The following is a 26903-nucleotide window of genomic DNA, read 5'->3' on the forward strand; positions in this document are numbered from 1 at the left end:
TTATTCCTGTATATTTTTTGAACAGTAATAATATTGTGAATGACATTCTGCGAAAGTGACCAAATTATTTGCGATGACATTTTGCGAATATCTGCGTTAAAATTGCTCGCAGGTTCGTTTCCCAGCCGGGACACGCCAGCTTTGATCGCTACGGCATTGCAACAACTATAATTACAATAATACATTTTGTCCTCCAGCCGGCCGACCTCAAAAAGCGGATCGAGTCGCTGATAGACCGCGACTACATGGAGCGCGACCGCGACAACCCCAACCAGTACAACTACGTCGCCTAATGAAGCCCCGCCCCCTACTCTGTTACCTATGCTCTACTAATAAACGGCTATCAGACATACTGCTATTTGATTCGAATCGATGTATTTATATATTAAAGTATGTACTTTATTGGTATGTATAGCGGAAGCGTGCGTGCAATTTTGAAACTTACACCGTTGGTTTTCACGGCGAAAATGTATGCAGGTTTTTGTATGAAGCTAATATGGGGAGACAATGTGATGTTGATTAGCTGCGACCACACCATACGATCCGACGCGCGCTGTCACGAGACCCTACTAGGCCCTATGCACGATCCGATGCGAGTCCGCGCGAATCGCGATCAAAGCGTGGATCGTCTGGCGTGGACCCGGCTATCGATTGATATCTAGCGATTTTGGAACATCACTACACTAAAAACGCACTATACGAACCTCAAAACGAATGTTAATATTCATATTGTGAGAATAAAATATACTTGTCAATGGTGAAATGAATACAAGTAAAAAGAGACTTATTTGCGAATTATTCTTAACTCTTTTTCTACTCTATTCGAAAAGACAAAGGCAATGTATTGTGACTTCATTGTATAAGAATTAAAAATGACTACCTTTTATTAAATACTACAAGTTAATTTAACCACATCTCTCTAGTTTATTCAGTAATGCTGTTGTTCCAACTGTATGTATGTAAAATAAAATATACCAAACTTGCGTCTTTGTGTGGGTAACGAACAAATCCTTATAAGCCGTTTAAATATAGGAAATAGTAATCAAAAGACAAAGTTTTAGTTATTGCATTGTTATGATTTACAATCATAAGCTTTGTCATCATTAGAAATTTTAAAATAATTCAAATCATAACTTTGTTTACCAAAATGGCGTCTTATAACATAGACATACACAGTTGATGAAACATGGCAGAAGTCGCAAATTAATTTCCTTCACATAATAAATAGTTACGCTCTAGTAATATAACGTGTGATATTAGGAAACGGCCGCCCTCCAGAATTTGGCTGAAATATTATTTGCTTACTTTTGATGTTTGAATGTCTTCTTTTGATGCAATATCATTCCCGTTTGTGTAAAAAATAAAAATGACTCCACACAAAATTTAATTTTATGTGCAGTTGTTTTCAATATTTATTATTTTAGCAGAATTTCTTTATAAAATATATTTATTTGTGACGCCTTAGTAAGTCAGTAATAAAATACGAGTGATATGCGTAAATTTTATGTTTCTAATGATATAATTGCTAATAAGAGGTAATTTCAAATAATATTGTTTTTTTTTTGCACTGCAGTTACAAGAATGTGAAGTTTTCCACTCGAGTGTCCTGTATGTTATGCCTTAAAAACATATTTTCAGCTTCCAGACATATTTAAGAAAATGTCTATAATTTTTACGAGCAGTCGTCCTGGAGGGGTCACCAATTAAAACTATTTATAATTTTCAATCATTGTTTTATTTTGAACGTCTACGAAATAAATAATAAAAACATTTATTTACACTAAAAGATCTTTTGGTAAGGAGGGTATTCACTCGGTGCGTTCACTGTGCGAGATCTTCCAGCAAGCAATCTTTCGCAAACAGTTCAGAAAGCCAGTAAATCTAGCTATTAGAATTCTGCCTAGTATGATACTCGAAATGCGAATGCTTCCAAGTGAATATCCTTCTTAAAACATAACTATACAATGAGCAACTATTTGATCTAGGAACACACGCCTCCTCTTAGAGGAATATTTCGTGACTCCCTTTAACCATACTTTTACTAATCGCTGGTTGAAACAAGGAAGTCTCTTTTACATTTTATGATCATACAGTCGGCGTCAAATAGTTCGAAACACCCGAAGTAGCCAATATGTTACCAACACGTCTGTTACATTGGAATAAGATTGTTGTCCACTTTGGGTGTCACTGACTTTTTGACGCTGACTGTACAATGAAGCAAACCCTCAAAGACAATATTTACAATCTGTACAAGTTTAATCGACTATTTTATTGCTGATCACTAGCTAGATAAAAGGCAGTGTAAAATTAGTTTGAGAATCTCTTTGTACCAACTTTCATTACTGTACTTCTATGAAGTTAGATTGTGATATAAAGAACCTTCGGAATCATAAGCAGTAGTTCTAAAAATGACTACTTGATCTCGGCTATGCACAGCAAAAAACATTGCCTATTTAATCATCAAATTGCACTTCTGTTATTTACCCCGTTTTAGCACCAAGGAATACACATTTTTATATGTCAACCGTTGACAACAAATGATAATATATTCGAGCACATGTTCTGCACCAAAAGATTATACTAATAGGCATAAAAAGGCTTCTAACAACTATTATATTTAATTACAGTTTTGGAAGGCGTCATCGATGTCCGCCATTCTGCAAAGGCTGAAAATAATTTAGCCCATTTCTGAAAATCACTTCACTTGTCTATAAAACCGAGATGTTGTTCTTCTAAAAAATACCCCTCATTCCTTTCCTGTGTCGCGCCATGCCATTCTGGTCCTTAGCATTAAGACTTAAGGTCTTCTGTGTTCACTTGTTGATGACCTTGAGCACGGTGTCGAGGTGGTCCTTATGGTAGTCCAGCTCTTCAGCCAGCGCGCTCGCCAGCGAGTTCGGAGTTATTTCTGTGCCCAAGTAATCAGTCAGCAACGCCTGGTAAATAAAACAATGAGAAATACATCATTTTGGAAAACTTAAAGAACAAGTGAAAAGATTACGGAAGTTCATTAAGGCTGGGTTACACCATCTTACTTTAACTTTGACAAACGTCAAAAGTCTGTCAAACTCCATATAAAAAACGCCGGTTATCGTTATAGTTACGGTCAAAGTTAGGTGATGCAACTCAGCCTGGGGCCGTTCAAGTATTACGCAAGCACAAATTTCTCTGTTTTGCTTATTTTGAATGACATGGGGGGTAAGGGGGTCTAGATGATGATTACGTCATCGTTAGTTATTTACGTTTTTTCGGGGATTCCCGCAAATAATACATATGCGTAGGCACTCGCTTTGAGAACTGATTAGGGGAACTACCGCAACATTAGGGAAATTACCGTGCGCTATTCACTTGTCTAATAATTTACTCTCGTGCCGACACTGCCCATTGAAATTTGAGAGTCGTAGTCCGCATATTAATTTATTATACGCGAGGCCGGCCTCCCGCGCGCGTGTTTTGTTTGGATACTAAACGTATTGTAAGCATTGAAAGTTATCATTTGTGTTTATGTTGATGCATAATTGATGCAATTATGTTTGTTATGTTCTTTATTTCTGATTATATTTTTTTGTCCCTTACTCTATGTGTATCAGTTAAACCTAATATTTTCATGAATTTTCCTATTTTAAAAATTACAATATAAAAAAAAATTATAACTAAAAATGTTTACGTAAGCATAGGGGGAGGGGGTAAGTGCATTGCTTACTTTTGATGACAAGGGGGGCGGGGGGGTAAAAAATGGTAAGAAATCTGCTTACGTAATACTTGAACGGCCCCCCTTACCTTAATGACGGTTTTAATTGGTGCTATTTTTGTTTGAAAAATGAATGGCTGTCCAATGTATAAAGGCTGTACAAAGAATAGAGCAACAACCACGAGCTGTCAAACGAAACCGGTAAGATGTCACTGATGTCATTTGTGTGTCAATTGTCACTACAATTTATCAATCACTGAACCAGTCACCACGTTTCTGAAGCACTATTTCTCATAAACATCCACGATTTCATTCACGTGAAATTGGAAAAAATCTCAAGAGTTCAAATTTTCAGCGTGCCAATAAGTGCTAACGAACTGTTAAATAGTTGCAAAAAACGGTTCTGTTTTGGTTCTGTCACGTCGCATCACGCATCTCATTTTATCACACAGTGTTGCTGCTAGCACAGAATAATAATAAGTACTACGTACAGAAATTTTACTTCACGAAGGTATTTAAAAAAATGTATGCTCAATGTCATTAACAATATGGTGTAATTTAGCCTGTCTCAAGAGTCAAGCACCATTTTGTTGACAAACGTCAGTGATCGGCACTGCGCCGAAGCTATAGGGCTGACTTCGGTAAAATGATGTGACGTGAGGTGCCAAACTGCGGAAAGTGGCGGCGGAAATACATGATTTAGCATGAATTATCATGAATAATATTAACTACTTATTTACCTCTCAGTGTCTTGAGGCAGCTTAAAAAAGTACATTCTGTGTTTTTATTATTATTTAGTTAGGCAGTTAAATACTGCACAGTATTTAGTACACGATTTTTTTTATTTTCTTCCATCATACACAGGAATACGCGTGCGTGAGTCAATGTTCGCTCGTATGTGAGGCCTTGTCGAATAGTATCCTGTAGGTGGGCCATCGTGCGTGTTTTGTTTTCGATGTAAACTCGTGGAGATGAACAGGCCTGCTGCTAGTGACATTGCTCGCTCAGTCCTTTGTTGCTCTATTCCGCTAAAGTCTGTTCGCCGAGAGTTGATAAAAAAAATTAAATATCAGAGGTTCTAAACTCATTATAAATTGCGGCCCGCTAATTATTTTTGTCGATATAATGAAAAAGTTGGTAGATTATTTGGCCTGGCCTTTTTTTTTTGGCCTGGATTCTCGGCTCGGTTACAATTTAATTTTGGACTACCATTTATAAGAATGTTCTAAAAATACCAATTATCTACTAAACGATTTCGCACTACTAAATCATCGTTCTCTTTGCCTCAAATCTACCAAAAAAGTAGAAATCTACTAAAAGTGGTCACGCTGTGGCCGCCGCCGCCCGCCGGCCGGGGCGCTTGACGACAGCTGCGTGGCTCGTACCATGGTACTCAGTGCGCGTTGTGACAAACGACGCCCGCCATACGGAATGCGATAATTAAGCGACAGTCGCTATTGCAAGACATTTCATAATATTTATCAACTCTCGGCGAACAGACTATAGGCAGGCCTGTTCATCTCCGCGAGTTTACATTGAAAACAAAACACGCACGATGGCCCACCTACAGGACACTATTCGACAAGGCCTCACATACGAGCGAACATTGACTGACGCACGCGTATTCTTGTGTATGATGGAAGAAAATAAAGAAAATGGTGTACTAAATACTGTGCAGTATTTAACTGCCTAAATAATAATAAAAACACAGAATGTACTTTTTTAAGTTGCCTCAAGACACTGGGAGGTAAATAAGTAGTTAATATTATTCATGATAATTCATGCTAAATCATGTATTTCCTCCGCCATTTTCCGCAGTTTGGCACCTCACGTCACATCATTTTACCGAAGTCAGCCCTATAGCTTCGGCGCAGTGCCGATCACTAACGTTTGTCAACAAAATGGTGCTTGACTCTTGAGACAGGCTAAATTACACCATATTGTTAATGACATTGAGCATACATTTGTTTAAATACCTTCGCGAAGTAAAACTTCTGTACGTAGTACTTATTATTATTCTGTGCTATAGGTATATTAACTTATGGACTACCTTCGGCGGCACGGCGCCCCCGTGTCGCAGCACGCCGCGTCGCAACGCGTCTCCTGCGGCCCGCGACAGCGGCTCGGGCTCGAAGTTCCGTTTCCACACGCTCCAGGCGCACGCGCGCGATATTAGGTATGAATAGTACTTCGCCCCGTAGCCGATAAGGTGGCTGAAGCGGTGCTGCCACGCCTGCGGGAAATAACACCTAGTGTTAACATTTTTGCAATATTTATTTGAGCACAAACATAAATACTTTTTACTAAGACCTATTTAGAGCGAAAATGTATTGCTTAAATTTTTTTTTTTTTGCTATTTTTACATATATCAACATCAATAGAAGGTTGAGTTGCACCACCAAACTTTGATCGTATCTATAACGATAACTGGTGATTTTTGTATGGAGTTTGACAGATTTATGTCGTTTGTTATAGTCAAAGTAAGATGGTGCAACCCAGCCTTTTTAGTGAACGCCAGACCTACGTCATTTTATAAACGTTGAAAATTTGTCAGCGTATGGTATATAGGTAAGAATGATGGTGCATCATGAAGTTTGGGTCATCGTTAGCTTTGGCACCCTCAAAAGACTGTCTGGCAAGGAGTTGGAAATTAAGCCAAGAGGTGAAGAGGTCGGACTGGCCGACTCGTGAACCGGGGAACGCGGGTTCGGTTCCCGCCGCCGCTCGACTATTGTTGTGAGCTCACTCGTGATACAAGCATAATAGGCTAGTTTCCTAAAAAAATTTTTTTAGTCCGTCATGTTTAATATCAAAAAATATTGGACACATATATTTTTATTTGTCAATCTAACAAATAATTACATAGTTATGGTGCGTTGAAGTTCCGCACGACGTCACAACGTGCGGCACTTTTATGCACGCATTGACGTCACGGGCCTCTTCTTATGAACTTTGGCGCGCTTTATCTCTTTAAATTTTCATTAGTTTGAAAAAGTGAAAAATACATGTAGAGTATTTTTTGATAAGTTAACTGACGGACTAATTAAAACTCTTGCTTTTTGACCCAGGAAACATCCCTTTGAGTTAAGTACGAGGGGCTAACGGGAGTATTAGTAATTTGTGTAATAACAAATTACTTATAATAAGAACTGTCTACACATAAAAATCAGGCCAAGTGGCAAGCTCAGCTTAGCCAAGCACGTTACCGTGTTGGGCACGTAGGGCAGGCCGTAGTACTGGCGCTGCACGTCGCGCAGCACGTCGGTGGTGCGCGCGCCGCTCGACGCGCCCGGCCCGTGGTAGCGCTGGTCCAGCGCAGAGTAGAACACCTGCGCAGGAATACATACAGGGTGTTACAATCAAAATTTTCTTTATTTGTTTAGACTAATTAAATTAGTACTTGCTGTTGGAATTGTCTTCGTAAACGCAATAAAATTGACAAGCTCTGTAAATGTTAGCTGTCAAACTTGTCACTTTCTCTTTCATATCTCCAATTGTACGATATGTACTGTGCTCTGATTGTTTTCAATAAATCCACGCAAATCCACAAAATAGTTTCTTTTTTATGTCCATAATCCATCACTTGCAAATCGTCAAATGCTCTTAAGGAGCCTATACATGTCTCATTCTTTTTTTGCCCTACCAGCGCTTCGAGACAAACATTTGGCAAGTGCTGAGAAGAAGCGCCGCAACAGACTCAGTCACCACTGTCTGCCGGTTTAAAAATATAAAAAAGTAGGAAGTTACAATACATTCAGAAGCAAGTTACTTATTACCACCCGCTCCCGTTGATAGAAGGTGGCCTTTAAGACTTGCCTTGCTGACTTGCTTAAAGGTGGCCTTTGTTTTTCATCCTTGCCATATTCACAGATAAAAGTAGGGAACGTTACCTATTGTTTTAGATAAACAAGAGACTCCCGCAAAGAAAGCGCACTGAGTTTTTAGTAAAAGTTTTGCAGTACAAATTGATATAAACCAATTTTGTCCTGCACATGTCAACAGGCGCAATCGGAATAAACAGTGTTTTAGGACATTGTTTTTTTTACTGATTTGTGTTCAGTGTCATTCATATAGTTACCCTTGTAAATATGGCAAGAATGCAAAGTAACACCGTGTATAAAACTATCTGTACCCGCTACTTCGTACGCGTGGACCCCGTTTTACTCCTTAAGGGTGGAGTTTTGTTAAATCTGTTCGTAGTGGATGTCTACATCCTATTAACAAGTCCTGAGTTCAGGATACGTCTATCGGGATTGGCGGTATAAATTCGCCGGGTCAGCTAGTTTATCGAGTCGGAAATAGCGTGATCGAATCAGAAATGAGGAGACCCGCAGGAGAACCAAAGTAACCGACATAGCTCGCAGAATTTTTAAAATCAAGTGGCAGTGGGCGGGGCACATAGCTCGTAGAGACGATGGCCGTTGGGGCAGGAAAGTTCTCGAGTGGCGAGCACGGGCTGGAAGACGTAGCGTGGGCAGGCCTTCTACTAGGTGGACCGACGATCTGGTAAAGGTCGCGGGAAGAGCCTGAATGCGGGCAGCGCAGGACCGTTCATTATGGAAAACCTTGGGGGAGGCCTTTGTCCAGCAGTGGACGTCATTTGGCTGAAACGAAACGAAACAGCTAGTTTAACAATGAATCTTTTACCTGTAACTGCATCTCGCTGGCGCCGAACAAGTACTTGGAGGCGCAGAGCCGGTGCAGCATGTCGTCGGGCATCGGCTCGCGCGTCTGGAAGTGCCGCGCGAAGCGACGCAGCACCTGCCCAACAGAGGCTCAATGAGCGCACTTATAAACGTGAGGCCCAGTGGAAAACTAAGGCGGAGCGGAACCGAGATGTGTTTTGTAGATTCGTTAGATGCATTTTCCGATATTTTCAACCGACTTCAAAAAAGAAGGAGGTTCTCAATTCGACCCGTATGTTTTTTTTTTCTATGTTTGTTACGCGATAACTCCGCCAATTATGAACCGATTTGAACAAATCTTTTTTCGGCGTATAGGTAATACCTCAAGGGTGGTCCCATTTAAATTTAATAATAGAAAAAACAACCCCCAAGGGTGGAAAATTGGGGATGAACTTTTTTATACGCAATATCTCCGCCGATTATAAATCAATTTGAACGATTATTTTTTTGTTGAATAGGTATTATCAAAAGGGTGGTTTCATGCGAATTTGAAGAAAATATTTCACCCCCAATAGTCCAGTCAATGAATGCCTTAACGACGGTGTAGAGAGAAATCCGTGGAACACAATTTCTGACCTCGGGACTTTATTTAGCCTAGCTAGGTGGTAAACATAGCAAAAGTCCCCGCCCTTAGCCCTTGAGCCGGCGGGGAGAGGGGGGTTTAAAGGTACCACTTTTCGGTTTTTCGCTTAATTCTCGGAAACTATGCGTCCTAGTGACATGACTACTATGAACCAAAAAAAGCTTATTCAATTTGCTACAGGTGAGACCGTCAAGTTTTTCTATATCTTGTATAGTTTTTACGGCATCTGCTCTAGAAGATCTTTAAAATTGGAAATTTTATTGTTGTCTTACATGTTCCTTTCAGGAGAAAATCGACTAAATCAACATTGAGCAAACACTATAGACATGCGGGAGCATGTTAGTTCCAGGGAGGGGACTGCACCGTGCGTATATATAGACGAACCAATTAGAGCCACTTTTGACTCCTCATCATTCAAAAACTGCTGTGCATTAACACTTCAAATTTGGCTCAAGTATTGAGACTTGCAAGATATACGTCAGCTTCAAATTTCATAAATATACCTCAAACGGTTAATTAGGTATTGACGTTCAAAAATCGATATTTAGAGCAATAAAATATATCTATCACATTGTGAAATGTTAAAATTTACTGGTTTTTTATTTGTTCATAAGTATTTACATAACTACCTTTCTGGATGCCAAATTTGAACCTTCGAGGTCATCTGGAAGTGGTTAGAATTTGGTCTGTAGGTCAGACATGTAGATTTTTGGACGTCAATATCTAAAGAACCGTTTGAGGTATATTTATGAAATTTGAAGCTGATGAATATCTTGCAAGTCTCAACACATGAGCCAAATTTGAAGTGTTAACGCACAGTAGTTTTTGAGTGATGAGGAGTCAAAAGTGGCTCAAAGTGGTTCGTCTAAATATACGCACGGTGCAGTCCCCTCCCTGGAACTAGGCTTAACATGCTCCCGCATGTCTAGAATGATTGCTCAATGTTGATTTAGTCGATTTTCTCCTGATGGAAACATGTAAGACAAAAATAAAATTTCCAATATTACAGACCTTCTAGAGCAGATGCCGCGAAAACTATACAATTTATAGAAAAACTTGTCTATCTCACCTGTAGGAAATTGAATATGCTTTTTTTGGTTCAAAGTAGTCATGTCACTAGGACGCATAGTTTCCGAGGATTAAGCGAAAAACCGAAAAGTGGCACCTTTAAACCCCCCTCTTCCCGCCGGCTCAAGGGCTAAGGGCGGGGACTTTTGCTATGTTCACCTCCTAACTAGTCTAAATAAAGTCCTGAAGTCAGAAATTGTGTTCTACAGTTTTCCATCTATAATGCTTTATTGACTGGACTACAAGGGTGGAAAATTGGGGATGAACTTTTTTATACGCAGCCAATATCTCCGCCGATTATGAACCAATTTGAACGATTATTTTTTTGTTGAATAGGTATTATCAAAAGGGTGGTTTCATGCGAATTTGAAGAAAATATTTCACCCCCAAGGGCAGAACTTTTTTTTAATATTTAGTTTTTTTTTGTGTTCACGCATTTGAAGTCGGTTTTTTTTTTTTTTTTAAAGTTATTATTTTATTGTAAAAAAATTCCGAACGCTTTTCCCGGGATTTTTTTAAAAGCACGCTAAATTTCGTAGTCGTTCATTTTACTTGTGGCAAAACTTCTTATTCGTTTGTTGTGAGTCTATTTGCAATTTAGAATAGTTTTTTTAAATGTTTATTTTGTCGATACTATATCAGGTTTGTCTACAGTGAAAAAAGTCGATCGGAATTTTTTAAACAAATCGTTTTGAATAACCAATCAGATTTCCTATTTCCGCATCTCCTTTCCGCTCCGTTTCGGTGAAAATGGATTGGGCTGAGAAGAGAGGAAATGTGTCGAGCGGATTTGTAGAAATAGAATTTGACAGGGGCGAGAATGGTGCCGTAGGTAGTACCCCTGTACTACTAATCACAAAATGTGATTTTTTTTTATTAATATAAAAAAATCATGATTTTTTCCATCCTGCGTGGGTACCTGCGGGCTGCCGGCGAAGCACTCCATGAGCACGCTGGGCAGCTCGGCGAGGTCGGTGGGGCAGCGCGTGCCGGCCACGTGCTGGTGGCGTGGACCCCGCTATAGTCTGGTCCGTGAGCACGTAGAATTTTGTCCAATGACCCCAAGCTACCCATCCTTATCGCTCGCGCGTAATTATGTTGCTATCGCGCTCGCACACTCACTGCGGGTGCCAGTCGCACAGTCGCGACAGCAATATAATGAGGGCTATCGTTTTTATACTTAACAGTTGGCACCCCTGGCGATTGACAGGACCTTACTCTACAGTGGCGCCATCTTGATGAGTGCAAATGCGATAGTCCTCCTACCACTTTCGCGCTCACCAGCTGGCGCCACTGTCTTCGCTACTAGCAAGTGACAGGACCTTACTCTACAGTGGCGCTAACTGGTGAGCGCTAAAACGATAGCCCTCATTACGCGCGAGCGATAAGGATGGGTGGCTAGGGGTCATTGGACAAAATTCTACGTGCTCACAGACCGGGCTTTAGCGGGGTCCATGACCGGGCTTTAGTATACCTGCGGGCTGCCGGCGAAGCACTCCATGAGCACGCTGGGCAGCTCGGCGAGGTCGGTGGGGCAGCGCGTGCCGGCCACGTGCTGGTGGCGCGGACCCCGCTATAGTCTGGTCCGTGAGCACGTAGAATTTTGTCCAATGACCCCTAGCTACCCATCCTTATCGCTCGCGCGTAATTATATTGCTGTCGCGACTGTGGGATGGGCGCCCGCAGTGAGTGTGCGAGCGCGACAGCAACATAATTGGGGTCATTGGACAAAATTCTACGTGCTCACGGACCGGGCTTTAGTATACCTGTGGGCTGCCGGCGAAACACTCCATGAGCACGCTAGGCAGCTCGGCGAGGTCGATGGGGCACGGGGCTATTCCCACCTCTCGTTCCCATCACTGCAACTCCTGTGTAGCCAGGATCTACAGCTTGACCGCCATAAAAACCCAACCAATGAAGGTCAAGGTCAAGTTTGTCCCGGGGGAAAGTTAAACTGTCATTGGACCCGCAACGAAATTAATCAGAACATGGGAGGAGTTCGAAATAAAGGTTCGACTTCCCTCCATTGCAAAGCGGATAACAGGTGACAAACAAAGGTTTAAAACCTTCTAGTGCAGGAAAGAAAAACAAAAAACAAATATGCTACATACATAATATGTATAGTATACCTGCGGGCTGCCGGCGAAGCACTCCATGAGCACGCTGGGCAGCTCTGCGAGGTCGGTGGGGCAGCGCGTGCCGGCCACGTGCTGGTGGCATGGAGTCCGCTATAGTCTGGTCCGGGAGCACGTAGAATTTTGTCCAATGACCCCTAGCTACCCATCCTTATCGCTCGCGCGTAATTATATTGCTGTCGCGACTGTGCGACGGGCGCCCGCAGTGAGTGTGCGAGCGCGACAGCAACATAATTACGCGCGAGCGATAAGGATGGGTAGCTAGGGGTCATTGGACAAAATTCTACGTGCTCACGGACCAAAGGTTTAAAACCTTCTAGTGCAGGAAAGAAAAACAAAAAACAAATATGCTACATACATATACAGGGTGTTAAGTAAATGGGTATATGAGCCGACACTAGCCCATGTTAACATGGTCATATAAATGGTATGGTGAAGTCAGAAAATTGATATCTTAATTTTAATTATTTTAATTTTCATACAAGTCGGATTTTATAAAAAATATTTTGTATGAAAATTATAAAAATTAAAATGATAATATCAAATTTCTGACTTCACCATACCATTTATATGCCCATGTTAATATGGGCTAGTGTCGGCTCATATACCCATTTACCTAACACCCTGTATAGTATACCTGCGGGCTGCCGGCGAAACACTCCATGAGCACGCTAGGCAGCTCGGCGAGGTCGGTAGGGCAGCGCGTGCCGGCCACGTGCTGGTGGCATGGACTCCGCTATGCTGCCGATATGCCGCGGCTATATTGCTGTTGCGACGGGCGCCCGCAGTGAGTGTGCGAGCGCGACAGCAACATAATTACGCGCGAGCGATAAGAATGGGTAGCTTGGGGTCATTGGACAAAATTCTACGTGCTCACGGACCGGGCTTTAGTATACCTGCGGGCAGCCGGCGAAGCACTCCATGAGGACGCTAGGCAGTTCGGCGAGGTCGGTGGGGCAGCGCGTGTATAGCGAGGGGGCCGGGGTGGCATAGACCCCGCTATAGTCTGGTCCGGGAGCACGTAGAATTTTGTCCAATGACCCCAAGCTACCCATCCTTATTGCTCGCGCGTAATTATGTTGCTGTCGCGCTCGCACACTCACTGCAGGTGCCAGTCGCACAGTCGCGACAGCAATATAATGAGGGCTATCGTTTTTATACTTAACAGTTGGCACCCCTGGCGATTGACAGGACCTTACTCTACAGTGGCGCCATCTTGATGAGTGCAAATGCGATAGTCCTCCTACCACTTTCGCGCTCACCAGCTGGCGCCACTATCTTCGCTACTAGCAAGTGACAGGACCTTACTCTACAGTGGCGCCAACTGGTGAGCGCTAAAACGATAGCCCTCATTACGCGCGAGCGATAAGGATGGGTGGCTAGGGGTCATTGGACAAAATTCTACGTGCTCACAGACCGGGCTTTAGCGGGCTTTAGTATACCTGCGGGCTGCCGGCGAAGCACTCCATGAGGACGCTGGGCAGCTCGGCGAGGTCGGTGGGGCAGCGCGTGCCGGCCACGTGCTGGTGGCGTGGACCCCGCTATAGTCTGGTCCGTGAGCGCGTAGAATTTTGTCCAATGACCCCTAGCTACCCATCCTTATCGCTCGCGCGTAAATATTGCTGTCGCGACTGTGGGATGGGCGGCCGCAGTGAGTGTGCGAGCGCGACAGCAACATAATTACGCGCGAGCGATAAGGATGGGTAGCTAGGGGTCATTGGACAAAATTCTACGTGCTCACGGACCAAAGGTTGAAAACCTTCTAGTGCAGGAAAGAAAAACAAAAAACAAATATGCTACATACATATACAGGGTGTTAAGTAAATGGGTATATGAGCCGACACTAGCCCATGTTAACATGGTCATATAAATGGTATGGTGAAGTCAGAAAATTGATATCTTAATTTTAATTATTTTAATTTTCATACAAGTCGGATTTTATAAAAAATATTTTGTATGAAAATTATAAAAATTAAAATGATAATATCAAATTTCTGACTTCACCATACCATTTATATGCCCATGTTAACATGGGCTAGTGTCGGCTCATATACCCATTTACCTAACACCCTGTATAGTATACCTGCGGGCTGCCGGCGAAGCACTCCATGAGGACGCTGGGCAGCTCGGCGAGGTCGGTGGGGCAGCGCGTGCCGGCCACGTGCTGGTGGCGCGCGCGGCCGAGCATGCTGTGCAGCGCGTGGAATTTTGTCCAATGACCCCAGACTACCCATCCTTATCGCTCGCGCGTAAATATTGCTGTCGCGACTGTGGGATGGGCGGCCGCAGTGAGTGTGCGAACGCGACAGCAACATAATTACGCGCGAGCGATAAGGATGGGTAGCTAGGGGTCATTGGACAAAATTCTACGTGCTCACGGATCCATGACCGGGCTTTAGTATACCTGCGGGCTGCCGGCGAAGCACTCCATGAGGACGCTAGGCAGCTCGGCGAGGTCGGTGGGGCAGCGCGTGCCGGCCACGTGCTGGTGGCGCGCGCGGCCGAGCATGCTGTGCAGCGCGTGGCCCGCCTCGTGGAACAGGTTGTCCACGGCGCCGGCAGACAACAGAGCGGGGCCCGAGCGGTGCCCGCCGCTTAGGGACAACATCACCACCACTATCGGGTTCTGCGGAAGAACGGTTATAATAATAATAATAAATCATTTATTTGCCAGAATACGGTTACAAATGGTTATAAAAAGAGTGTATGATTCAAAGATGCGTGATGCCGTCGCCGACACGTCAAACAAAACTGTTTTTACAATTATTTCACATTTCAGAGGCACTGAGTGGCACGTTGAAAATATGAACTCTGAGACATTTTCAGATTTTACATGAGTGAAATCGTGGGTGTTTATGAGAAATAGTACTTCAGAAACGTGGTGACTAGTTCAGCTATTGATCTATTGTACAAAACAGTGAAATAATCCTGACACTGACACACAAACGATATCCAGTGTCATCCAAAATCGGTTTCGTTTTACAGCTCGTAGTTGTTGCTTTGTTCCGGAGGAATATTAACTTTACGGTAAAAACTCGCGCGGGCGCGTGCGCTACTCATACTGATTTTTGATAGTTTTAGCGGAGGTCCTCAGATCGCGCAGCGAGAGTTGAGACGATCAACACAAAGTTTTGTATCTATAAATGTATACGCTCGCCGTGCTGACGTCTTGCTCAATGTTCCACAAAATTGTTACCCTTATACTTACTTACTAAAAATAAGTTTATAAGATAATCTTATTTTTTCGAGGCACACTTACTTTACACACTTTTAAACTATTGAGACATATAGCCTCCGAAAAGCTGCTCAACCGGATTTATGTGGCACTAGCGCAGTCCGTTCTAACTTACTGTCTAACTGTTTGGGGTGGGGCTCTAAAAACAAAATTTTTAGATGTGGAACGTGCTCAAAGAGCACTATTAAAGGTAATGTATTTTAAAAAGCGTAGATTTTCAACAGAGGCTTTATACTCTATAGCGGACTTACTTACTATTCGAAAACTTTACATTCTACACTCCGTAATAAAAACACACAAGTTATTGATTTTCGATCCCAACACACAACAAAAACGAAGACGTCACAAGGTGGCCACTAGTAGGCAGATACACTCACAATTTGCTAAAAGTCAATTTTTCTTTCTGTCATCATTCTTGTACAATCGTATAAACGAAATCTTAGACATCTACCCTATGTCATGCAGGGAAATTAAGACTTTGGTAACATCCTGGCTAAAAACCTTAGATTATACAGAGACCGAACTACTACTCAAATCTGGATAAATTCTCATTGTTTTACCTACCTCAGGATTTGGATATTTACAACTACAACTTAAACTATAATATTCTAAATTTTTATACAATCAAATATTTTCTCTTTATAATATTGGTGTGGATAATTACTGCGGATTCACTACTGTTTCTCTTTTCATGTATTAAACTTTAGCATGTATCAATTGTTAGTAGCAATCATTTTGTAGTTACGGAAGAGTGGCTCCTTCTGACACAGGTGCAAATGCACTTAAAAGAATGAGTCAACCTTTGTTTTTAGTTATAAGAAACTTTGGTACTGAAATAAAGTTATTTATTATTATTTATTATTATTATTACTATCTAATGACTACGGACACCACGGTACACCGTTTGCGGAACTGCAACTTGCAAAATTCACCTATCCATACCAAGAAAAGTGGATCTAAATGATGAAAAAAATATCACTTACAAACAGAGCACAATAATCATTAGAAGTACCTGGTACGAGCCATCGGGCAGCTGCTTCCCGCCCTGGATGGTGAAGTGGCACTCCTGGTGCGGCTTGCCGGGCCGCTCGTACAGGTCGCAGTAGATGTGCCCCAGCGGGCCCTCGCGCTCGTGCACCACGGCTAAAGTCCGGTCGCCGAGCACTTAGAATTTCGTCCAATGACCCCAAGCTACCCATCCTTATCGCTCGCACGTAATTATATTGCTTTCGCGACTGTGCGACGGGCGGCCGCAGCGAGTGTACGAGCGCGACAGCAATGGTAGCTTGGGGTCATTGGACGAAATTCTACGTACTCGGCGACTGACCGGACTATAGTACTCGTCGGGCGACCACGACTCGTCTGCAACAATCATTGTACCTGGTACGAGCCGTCGGGCAGCTGCTTCCCGCCCTGGATGGTGAAGTGGCAGTCCTGGTGCGGCTTACCGGGCCGCTCGTACAGGTCGCAGTAGATGTGTCCCAGCAGGCCTTCGCTCTCGTGAACTACTGCCAGCTTGTACACGTCGGGCGACCACGACTCGCCTGCAACAATACAGGGTTCGTTGCAATGAGGGTTTTCGCGAATGAAAGATCCGCTAGATGGCGAGACGTGGATGTGGGGTCTGACTGCTGCGTGATTGGTGGATTTTGACATATCTGTCAATGTCATGTCAAAAATCCAGCATGCAGCATTTGGACCTCGCGTCTACGTATTGCCATCTGGCGGATTTTTCATTCGCGAAAACCCTCATTGGAAATGGGCAATCCAGCTCAGGACTGTCGTGTGAACACACTTACTCGTAAAGCGGCGATTCGCGCTGCGTCAGAGACGAAAGACCACGACCGTTACTTGACTTCATTGGTCAGAATGGTGTGGTGACCCAGGATGTTGGGCTACCGATTTGAAGATGATAGTTCATACTATGAAGTAAACTAACTCATGAGCTATGATACTAATCGCTCTCTCGTCATATGCCATTGCCAGACCTCCCCGGAAAAAAAAACCCTAGATACGCCAATGGCAACAATACGACGGGACAAACTTGGTCTTCTTATTGGCGGTCAAGCTGTACATCCTGGCTACACAGAAGTTGCAGCGACGGGAACGAGGTGGGAATAGTTTTTGTTTTGAAACAATACGACTGAGAATACACACGGGATCTAGTAATGCAGTATCCTAAACTGGACTGTCCTGTGAACACACATTGTTTTTGATATTCGAATTACTTTGAACTTATCAGTTTTATGTGGGACATAATTAAACTCAATTGAAATATCTACCACAGAATAATAATAATAAGTACTACGTACAGAAGTTTTACTTCGCGAAGGTATTAAAAAAAATGTATGCTCAATGTCATTAACAATATGGTGTAATTTAGCCTGTCTCAAGAGTCAAGCACCATTTTGTTGACAAACGTCAGTGATCGGCACTGCGCCGAAGCTATAGGGCTGACTTCGGTAAAATGATGTGACGTGAGGTGCCAAACTGCGAAAAATGGCGGAGGAAATACATGATTTAGCATGAATTATCATGAATAATATTAACTACTTATTTACCTCTCAGTGTCTTGAGGCAACTTAAAAAGTACATTCTGTGTTTTTATTATTATTTAGGCAGTTAAATACTGCACAGTATTTAGTACACTATTTTCTTTATTTTCTTCCATCATACACAAGAATACGCGTGCGTGAGTCAATGTTCGCTCGTATGTGAGGCCTTGTCGAGTAGTATCCTGTAGGTGGGCCATCGTGCGTGTTTTGTTTTCGATGTAAACTCGCGGAGATGAATAGGCCTGTATCTACAGACAGACAATGGCCCATTTCTTCTAATTTTCTTAATCGTTGCAACACTGTACAATAAAAAATTTTGATAATCAAATGACTTACCAGGCAACATCTCTTCAGAAACCAAGCTGATTCCATACAACTCCTGGCACAGCATATTCAGGCCTTCCATACACCCGCCCAGCGAGAAGTAAGGACTGAAGTCCGAGTTAGCCACATTTAGCAGCTGTGTTTTAGCCTTATGCGTGAAGTATGGTGTGTCCCAGCACATAAGAGTGTCCTGATAAGGCGTCTCTTTCCTTTTCATTTTGAGCATAGCATCGAAGTCAATTCTGGCGCGATCGTAGAGATTGTCAGACAGTATATCGAGGAACTGGCGCACGTTTGACGCGGTTTCCATCGTACTAGCTTTTATTGCTCTGAAAAAATCATTTTACGTTTGTAGTCAAGGAAGTTTGTAATTGATAGAATCTAAAGAGGGTTAACATGTTTGTCAATATGGTGAAAACAAATATTTACATCAGTTATCATACTTTTAATAAATTTCATAAGCAATATACCTGCTCCAGGTGACCCCTTAAAGTAAACATGACTTGTTTGTATATAATCTATTTATAGTTTCTGATAAACATAGACATCTCAGATATTAAAATATTATGTACTTTTATAAATATTACAACTCTCATCATAGCATTTATAATTAAAACACTGTAATGTCTCTTTGTATCTTAGTAAAATTCACATTATGTGAAGTTGACAGCACATCAAGTCATTTTAATTATTGTCTAAGGCAAATTTTAAAATCGCGCTGACCGCTCACTGATCGTCGGCGGTGACAGATCATGTATGTAATTATAGGAAACGCGCCAACGCTTCATAATTCAAATTGTTTATTTATGCAAAAATGTTCAGCAGTGGACGTCCTATGGTTGAAATGATGATGATGATGCAAAAAGGCAAAGAGCATTTTTACACGTCTCAACTTGGGACTCCCAACCCTACTAATCTAAATCATATGGGCCGGTGCTAAGAAGAAGCATCGCAAGAAACTCAAGTCAGTATTGTCATACATTTCGGTTGTGATGGTCAGCGTGCTACAGCGCGATTCTAAAGGCTTGGGCAGACCAAACGCGGGGCAGTAGCAGCGCAGTTTGAATGCGGGCCCGCGCAAGTTGTAATACAAGAAACTCTTTGAAGTGTGTCACACCAAATTTGAACGCGGGCCCGCGCTCCAACCGCTCCGCACTGCAACTGCCGAACGACAAACCAGGCGGCGCGGGAGCGGGACAGAAGCGGTACGAACGCGGGCCCGCGCTGTTGTATTACAATGGCGGCCATATTAGAATGACTCACCGGAGGCAGGGCGGTAGCAGCGCGTTGAAAGCGGTTTTCGAATATTGAATTTTTTTACAACGTTGCAACTGCTTTGAAACTGCCGCTGCCTTCAGTGTGCCTACTGCCGCGCTGCAACTACCCGCACTGCTTCTGACCCGCATTGGAAGCCTTTAAACCAGCCTAACACTACTAACCTGTCGGCGTAGCACTGGAAGCCGCAGACGGCCGCCAACTCCAGGCGAGCATCCAGGGTGGTGGTGAGCAGGCGGTCCTGGGCCGCGTCGGGCGCCAGGTACAGGCGGTAGGCCGCCTCGCGCGCCGCCGCCTCGCCGCACTCTGCGTAAACGCCGCTCACTATTATGTTGTCGCCTTCTGTGCTGAAACTGTAACAAGGCAAATACTACTAATCTATACTAATACTAGCTTTCCGCCCGCAGCTTCGCCCGCGTGGAATTTTGTCTGTCACAGAAAAACAATATCGCGCGCGTATTTGCTCACCGTTTAGACCTACCCTGGACTACGACAAACATTTTAAAACCAAAATCAGCTCAATCGGCCCAGCCGTTCTCGAGTTTTAATCAGACTAACGAACATCAATTCATTTTTATTTATTAATAAATATATAGATAGATAGATAGATAGATATAGATTATAAAGCTGAAGAGTTTGTTTGTTTGTTTACTTGAACACGCTAATATCAGGAACTACTGGTCCGATTTGAAAAATTCTTTCAGTGTTAGATAGCCCATTTATCGAGGAAGGCTATAGGCTATACAACATCACGCTACGATCAATAGGAGCAGAGCAATAATGAAAAAGATTGCGAAAACGGGTTTTCACGCGTACGAAGTCGCGGGCACAGCTAGTATATCTATAAAAGCGAAAGGTCACTGACTCACTCACTCATCTCGAAATCTCAGAAAGTACAAGTGCTAGGAGTCTCGAATTTTGCATGGGGGTTCCTTTTAGAACGTAGGTGCTCACTAAGACGGGAATTTGTAAAATTTAGCCCCTAAAGGGGTAAAACAGGCTCCACGCGTACGAAGTCGCGGGTGGCCGCTGGTATTATTAAAAAAAACAAATTGTTAAAGAAAGTACTGGAAACAACTGGGAATACACGAAAGAATAAGCGACAGCGCACACTGGGCGACAGGCGACAGCGACAGCTCGGCGATTTGACGCCTATTCTTGTCAATTTCATATAGTATTTTGGTTTCAACTACACATTGGAATGTTTTTTTTCAACTACCCACAATAGAATAGAATGTAAATAAATAGTGAAACTTACAACTGCCTGATATTAGCAGGTACAACCTGCCTATTCACCTTCCTAGGCTTAGCAGCTCCAGCCATGAACCTCTGTCCAGTTTGCAGGATCAAGTCATTGAGAGCGACGACTCTTTTCCTCGGGCCCTCTTCCAGTTGGATGCCACTCTGTTCAAAGTCAAAGAGGAACAGTTCTGCGAGGTGCTGGTCGCCTGATGTGCCCCGTTGGACTGAGTCACGAAGTGCTTCGTATAAACCCTTGTGTGTGTTTAACCTGTGGGCAATTAATTATCTGTTATTTTGCACTCAGATCTTTCAAAATCAAATCAAATCAAAAATATTTTATTCAATTTAGACCACTGGTGGCACTTATGAACGTCAAAATATAGTAAATAAAAAAAGGTAGCCCTTATGGGGCACTTTACATGTCTCCTTATCTTTTGGGCCCTACCAGAGCTTCGAGACTAACATATGGCAAGTGCTGAGAAGAAATGCCGGAACAAACTCACTTTGATTAATGAAGTGGTATTAGTTTATATCAAGAGGATGTTAAACTATGTAACTAAAAATCAAAGATGAGATTGTAGTCTTTTGATATGTCTTCATTCAAAATTGTATATTTGGTTAATAGCAATAAAGAACAACCATGCAATGTGGAAGTAATTGGGGGAGGCCTATGTTCAGAAATGGACGTCCTGTGGCTGAAATGATGACGATGAATAAAGAACAATTCAGCATTGGCCCATTTATTGTCCTGAAGCAGTGGTAGGGTTAATACTGGGATGTGTAAAAGTGCTTTTTTAAAGCCTACTTACAGAAATAAATGAGTTTTACTGAGTTTTATTTGCAAATATTGAAAAACACTCACTTTTCAACTACACCACTAACGCTTATGCAGGCTTCCTCAGCAGCAGCTGCAAAGTGAGACTGTGGGTGCGCGATCCTGACGAACTCGGCCAAATCCGCCACTTTGCACAGAGTATCGGACAACTCATCGAAGATCTCCACCATAGGCCGTGTGGGGTTCGAAGTAGCTTCTTCAATCAAGCGGTCTGTGGTTGCGATGGCCTGGTCTCTTAGGGTATAGAATCCTTCAAAACTGGTGAGTTCTGGCTTATTGAAAAGACCCTAGGAGGACAGAAAATTATTAAATTGCAACACTTTTACATGACCTAGTTTCATTTACTCATTATTTACAGACTATTTTCAGGACAAATTATTTAACCTGCCTAAGAGCTTTTTTGTATTATAACACAAAAACATGATATAGAATACATATAACACTTTCTTTTACATGTTATTTTAATTATTTATTTCTTACCGTCCTTTCTCTCAGTGTGTCAAAAATTGGTCTAGATGTGGGTCTGGTGTTGAAGGCTGTGGCCAGAGGCGACCAAGTGGTGACGCCGCGGCCCGGCTTGCGGCGCCGCGCGTGTCTCAGCACCCCTATAGGCTTCAGTAACTTCATAGTAGCCTAAACGATAAAAAAAAACAGTTATTGCTAAGTGAAAGGGTTAAGCAGCGATGATAGGAATATCTAAAGGAGTACAAAATTTAAATTAAAATAAATTGTGATCCTTCCTTGAAAGTTTATAAGGGATGAACAGTTTTTCGGTTCCAAGATAACTACTCCGAATTATTACGAAATGTGATTACTTATTACACTATAAAGTAAAAATATTTTTGAACTGCTGATGGCTTACCAAATATGAAACAAAAAGTTATAACACAAACAAATCAACCAAAAGGGCGGATTTAGTTATTTTTATCAAAACAAAATTAAAATTCTCTTTCACATCTGCGTGTTCTTATCATTTTTTTGACAACTACGACCAAAGACTTCTTCTTCTTCTTCTTTTATTTTGGCCACAACTTGGTTTTGAGAACCACGATTTCGCCAATGTCACGTAATCAGCTTTGACAAAGTTTACAGGGTTTTTAAAATTCAAAAATGTATAAGTTTAAAATGTTAAGCTAAATTATTTGTGTGAGTACCTTAAACAAAAAAGACATCACAAATTGAGACAACACAAATATATACATAATACCGATTAAAGTAAATGGAAGAAAGAGGGTAGGAAGGAGGAAGGTTGGGAGGGGAAAAATAATTTGGATTACCTACAAACGAATTTTGCGGGATTGGATAAATTTTGATAACTATTTTATAAAAGCGGGGGATTCATTGAGTTTAATAAACATTTAATATTAGTAGGGCGAGGGACGCTTTCAGGGAGGAAATCTAATAAGGAGGAACCTACGTTTGGACAGTTGAAGAAAATATGATTAGTATTACCTTCGTCTAAGCCACATTCACACAAGGAACTATCCTTTATGTGCATCTTCGCTAAGTGAACCGGAGTACACGCATGACCAATTCGCAACCGACATATAATAGAGACAGTACTTTTAGGTAAGTGTTTATATTTAAAAAACCATGGTCTAGGGGGAATATCCTTCTGAATGTCTGCGTAATATTTGCCAGCCAACCTTTTTGAGTTGTCCCAATGTATTCTCCACGATTTATAGAGATGGGCTTGGGAGAGAGATGCAGCATCGTGAGAAAATAAAGAATAATGCTCCAGTGAACCGAAGGTTATGGCATGTTTAGCACATGAGTCTACAGATTCGTTACCCGGGATTCCTCTGTGACTAGGAATCCAAGCCAATACTACATTGGGGTATTTCGCCAAAAATGGTCAATTTTGCCTAATTTCCTTGGCACGAATTTTATTTTTGTTTTTAACTATTTTTAGTTTCCCATTGCATTAAATAGTAAAAACTAAGCTAATATATCTAGAAGGGGTGTCATAATTCGTTTTAGAAACAAAGTTATGAGGTCATAAATTTTTGGTAGCCAAGGAAATTATTATAAATATTTTTTTCTCTAAGTTTTCTTCTGTGGTTTGCTTTTTTTTGTTCGACCTATTTTTGTGTACTTTCGCAAGCAAACATGCCAATGAATATTATATCATTACGACCTTTTTACACAACTAAGGAAGATAAATGCAGTAGATTGAGTTAAAAGTTAAAAACAAGTTTTTCTATAACTATTCTGATACCTATTTCTTAAAATGTAAATTTTAAACTTATTCCAATAAAGAAATACTCAAAATTTGACTTTACACCGAATTATTAATGGTCTTTTATAATTTCCTAGGTCATTTTATGCCACGGAAAACAAGGAAATTAGGACCAAAGAAATTAGATTTATGCCTAAAAGACACCACAGACAAAAACCTATTTACCCTATGCATTTACTATTTAAATCATGGGTTTACCCCCACAGACACTACATTTGTGTAAATAAACAATAAAATTAATCCATTGTTTAGTTGCAAAAAACCGTCCAAAGAAATTGACTTTTTAGTAAACAAAAACCCAAGGAGGGACCTATTTATGCGATTTGTCGCGAAACTGATCAACGACGTACTGTCCTGCCTCAATGGCCTCTTGGGACGAAATGGCCGAGTGTAGTGGTGCAGTGCGTTACATTCTAAGTTTTTTCGTTTCGTTACAACAATGGTCGAAACGAAGACCCAGGGAAATTATACTTTTGACCTGGACAAGAACTTAACTTCACTTTATTTTCTTCCTATAAGTATTTGACATTTAAAGTTTTTATTTTCCGATAGCCAAACGTTTCTCAAATGTAAAGAGAGTGCTATTAGAATTAAATTACGCTTCAATTTGTTATAATGAGCCTTCATTTTGGCAAACAACAGTAATGGACATAACAAGGAAATTATAAAAACGACTTTTGATTAAGTTTTTCTACGGTATTATTTGTAGTTTCTGCTATTGTAATAGCAAAAACAAATAAAACTTTTGATCAACTTTCCCATAAAAATAGTTTTATACAGATAGATATAAAAAAACATGTGTTCGCCTGCCTGGACACAGAAAATTTACTGTTTCGGCGAAATACCCATTGATATCTTTCAAACGGCAATCGAAAAGGGCTTGTCTTATTTTTAGAACGGTGGGAAATTTTACTTTAGATTTGAAAGGGTTAGCCAGAATTGATTGGAGACAACTAAGGGAGTCCGAGAAAATTAAAACATTATTTAGTGAATGAGATTTCGCATAAAGTATGGCTTCTAGAATTGCTATTGCTTCACCGGTGAAAACCGATGTAACAGGGGGACATTTAAAACTAAGTGCGACTTTGTACACAGGTATCCACACTGCTGCGCCGACACAGCCGTCATCAACGAGCTTGGACGCATCTGTGTACATCGTGAGCCAGCCCTGCCAGTGTTCAGCCAAAATATTTCTGAATTCTTGAGGAGCTGTAGGAGAGTCTTTTGAAATACCAAAATTAAGGAGGTTGAAATACTAATGATTCGAAGCTGTTGGAGAAGAGGGGGGAAATATCAATTTTAGTAATGGGACACGGGAGACGACCAAATTTCTGGAGGCTTAGGAGAATGCAGGGAGTTTTTTGAGAAGATGATGGATTATTAGTAGAGGAGAGAAACTCGAGTTTTTCTATAAGAGGATGGAAAGCATTCTGAGCAACCTTAACGAAGAAGCGGTCGCTGAGATATTGTCTACGTAAATAGAGGGGAGGGTCAACGCACTCAACTTGTAACGCGTTTATAGGCGATGATTTCATGGCTCCCAAAATTATACGTAGGCACTTTGACTGACTTTTGGATAATTTATCGAGGGGAACTTTATTGCAAGGGTCCAGGAGAAAAGACGCGTAGTCAAAATGACTGCGAACAATGGCGTTGTAAAGAAGCTTTTGAGAGTAGGGATGAGCCCCCCACCAAGTGCCAGAGAGGGCGCGTATAACGTTGATTCCTTCTTCCGCCTTTTTAAGGATGTAGTTAAAATGAGCGACACCTGTTAGTCTAGTATCTAGGATCAGACCCAAGAATTTGACCTGGTTACAGCTGGGAATAGGATCACCGTCTAAGTATACCTCGATGTCTGGAATGTGCCGTTTCCGAGTGAAAGTAACGCAACAGCATTTCGGCACAGAGATGGATAGGCCGTGAGTCGTCATCCAGTCGCCGAGGTAGTTCAGAGCGGCATTAAGACGTGTGTTTGCCTGATCTATTGATTTAGATGTAATGTAAAGAGCAATATCATCGGCGTACTGTAGGATATTGCAGAAGGAATCCACAGCTTGGTCAAGGTCGTAGGTGTATATGTTGTAAAGAAGTGGGCTGAGCACGGATCCTTGGGGTAGACCCTTCCAGAGTAGACGGGGCGGGGATGTGATATTTTGACATTTAATTGAAACAGATCTTGCCATTAATGAGTTACAGATGAAACGAACCAACTTCTCCGAGCCACTCAGATGTAGCAATTTTTGCCTGAGTACTGGAAGTAGGACGTTATCGTAAGCAGAAGAAATGTCCAAAAAAATTCCCACTAGGTATTCCTTATTTTTGAATGCCAATCTGATGTCAGTAGTTAAGATGCTTAGGCTGTCCAGAGTAGGGATTGCAAATATTCGATAGTTTTCTATTTCGAATATTCGAATATTTTTTCAGTGATATTCGAATACTTAAAAAAAAATAAAAATTACTTAAATTTCAATGTTTTTATTGCTGGTTTTATTGCTTTAGGAACTATTTAACAACATAGTTTTTAAAACAGTTATAAAATTCTCATCATCATCATCATTTCAGCCATAGGCCTCCCCCAATGACTTCCACAATGACTGGTTGGCAGCGGCCTGTATCCAGCGCCTTCCCGCTACCTATATGAGGTCTTTGGTCCACCTTTGTGGGTGGACGTCCCACGCTGCGCTTTTTGGTATGTGGCCTCCACTCCAGAACCTTGCTGCCCCATCGGCCATCATTTCAGCGTACTATGTGATTTGCCCATTGCCACTTCAGCTTGCTGATCCGTCGGCTATGTCAGCGTCTTTAGTTCGTTTACGGATCTCCTCGTTTCTGATTCGATCTCTTAAAGAAACACTGAGCATAGCCCTCCCCATAGCACACTGTGCAATTTTGAGCTTATTTATAAGGCCTATTGTAAGAGGCCACGTTTCTGAGCCGTGTGCCATCACTGGTAAAGGTAACACACACTGATTGAAGAATTTCATCTTAGTCACTGAGGTATTTTGGACGGAAAGATGTTGCATAGTTAGATTTACC

The 26903-nt window shown here is 41.8% G+C and overlaps 2 protein-coding genes across 2 annotated transcripts in view; one reads left to right on the forward strand and one right to left on the reverse strand.

The window, feature by feature from the left end:
- LOC135074161 (cullin-4A) overlaps nucleotides 1-1726 on the forward strand; it is a 22811-nt gene extending 21085 nt beyond the window's left edge. The window contains exon 13 of the mRNA XM_063968468.1: nucleotides 198-1726. Within this exon, the coding sequence (XP_063824538.1) occupies nucleotides 198-293 (96 nt within the window). The 3' untranslated portion in view covers nucleotides 294-1726. The remainder of the gene's footprint in view (nucleotides 1-197) is intronic.
- LOC135074204 (mitochondrial intermediate peptidase) lies at nucleotides 1713-22614 on the reverse strand. The gene is made up of 12 exons (XM_063968508.1): nucleotides 22491-22614; nucleotides 22109-22261; nucleotides 21656-21915; nucleotides 20810-21061; nucleotides 19716-19904; nucleotides 18289-18605; nucleotides 16778-16941; nucleotides 14567-14788; nucleotides 8339-8452; nucleotides 6898-7020; nucleotides 5742-5924; nucleotides 1713-2936 (listed from the first exon to the last, which is right to left on the reverse strand). Exons 2-12 carry the CDS (start codon nucleotides 22253-22255, stop codon nucleotides 2814-2816), a joined length of 2094 nt encoding a protein of 697 aa, XP_063824578.1. The 5' UTR covers nucleotides 22256-22261; nucleotides 22491-22614; the 3' UTR covers nucleotides 1713-2813.
- Nucleotides 22615-26903: the final 4289 nt, after the last annotated feature.

Source organism: Ostrinia nubilalis, chromosome 1 (genome assembly GCF_963855985.1).
Source record: "Ostrinia nubilalis chromosome 1, ilOstNubi1.1, whole genome shotgun sequence".
In the NCBI taxonomy this organism is placed as follows: domain Eukaryota; kingdom Metazoa; phylum Arthropoda; class Insecta; order Lepidoptera; family Crambidae; genus Ostrinia; species Ostrinia nubilalis.

Excerpts from the sequence above, each read along its gene's own strand:
- LOC135074204 (XM_063968508.1), bottom strand. The coding sequence starts at position 22,255 with ATGAAGTTACTGAAGCCTATAGGGGTGCTGAGACACGCGCGGCGCCGC. Across the intron at positions 18,606-19,715 it reads TTCCAGTGCTACGCCGACAG|AGCAATAAAAGCTAGTACGA; the intron begins GTTAGTAGTGTT and ends TGATTTTTTCAG. Across the intron at positions 7,021-8,338 it reads CCAGCGAGATGCAGTTACAG|GTGTTCTACTCTGCGCTGGA; the intron begins GTAAAAGATTCA and ends ATTCCTGCGCAG.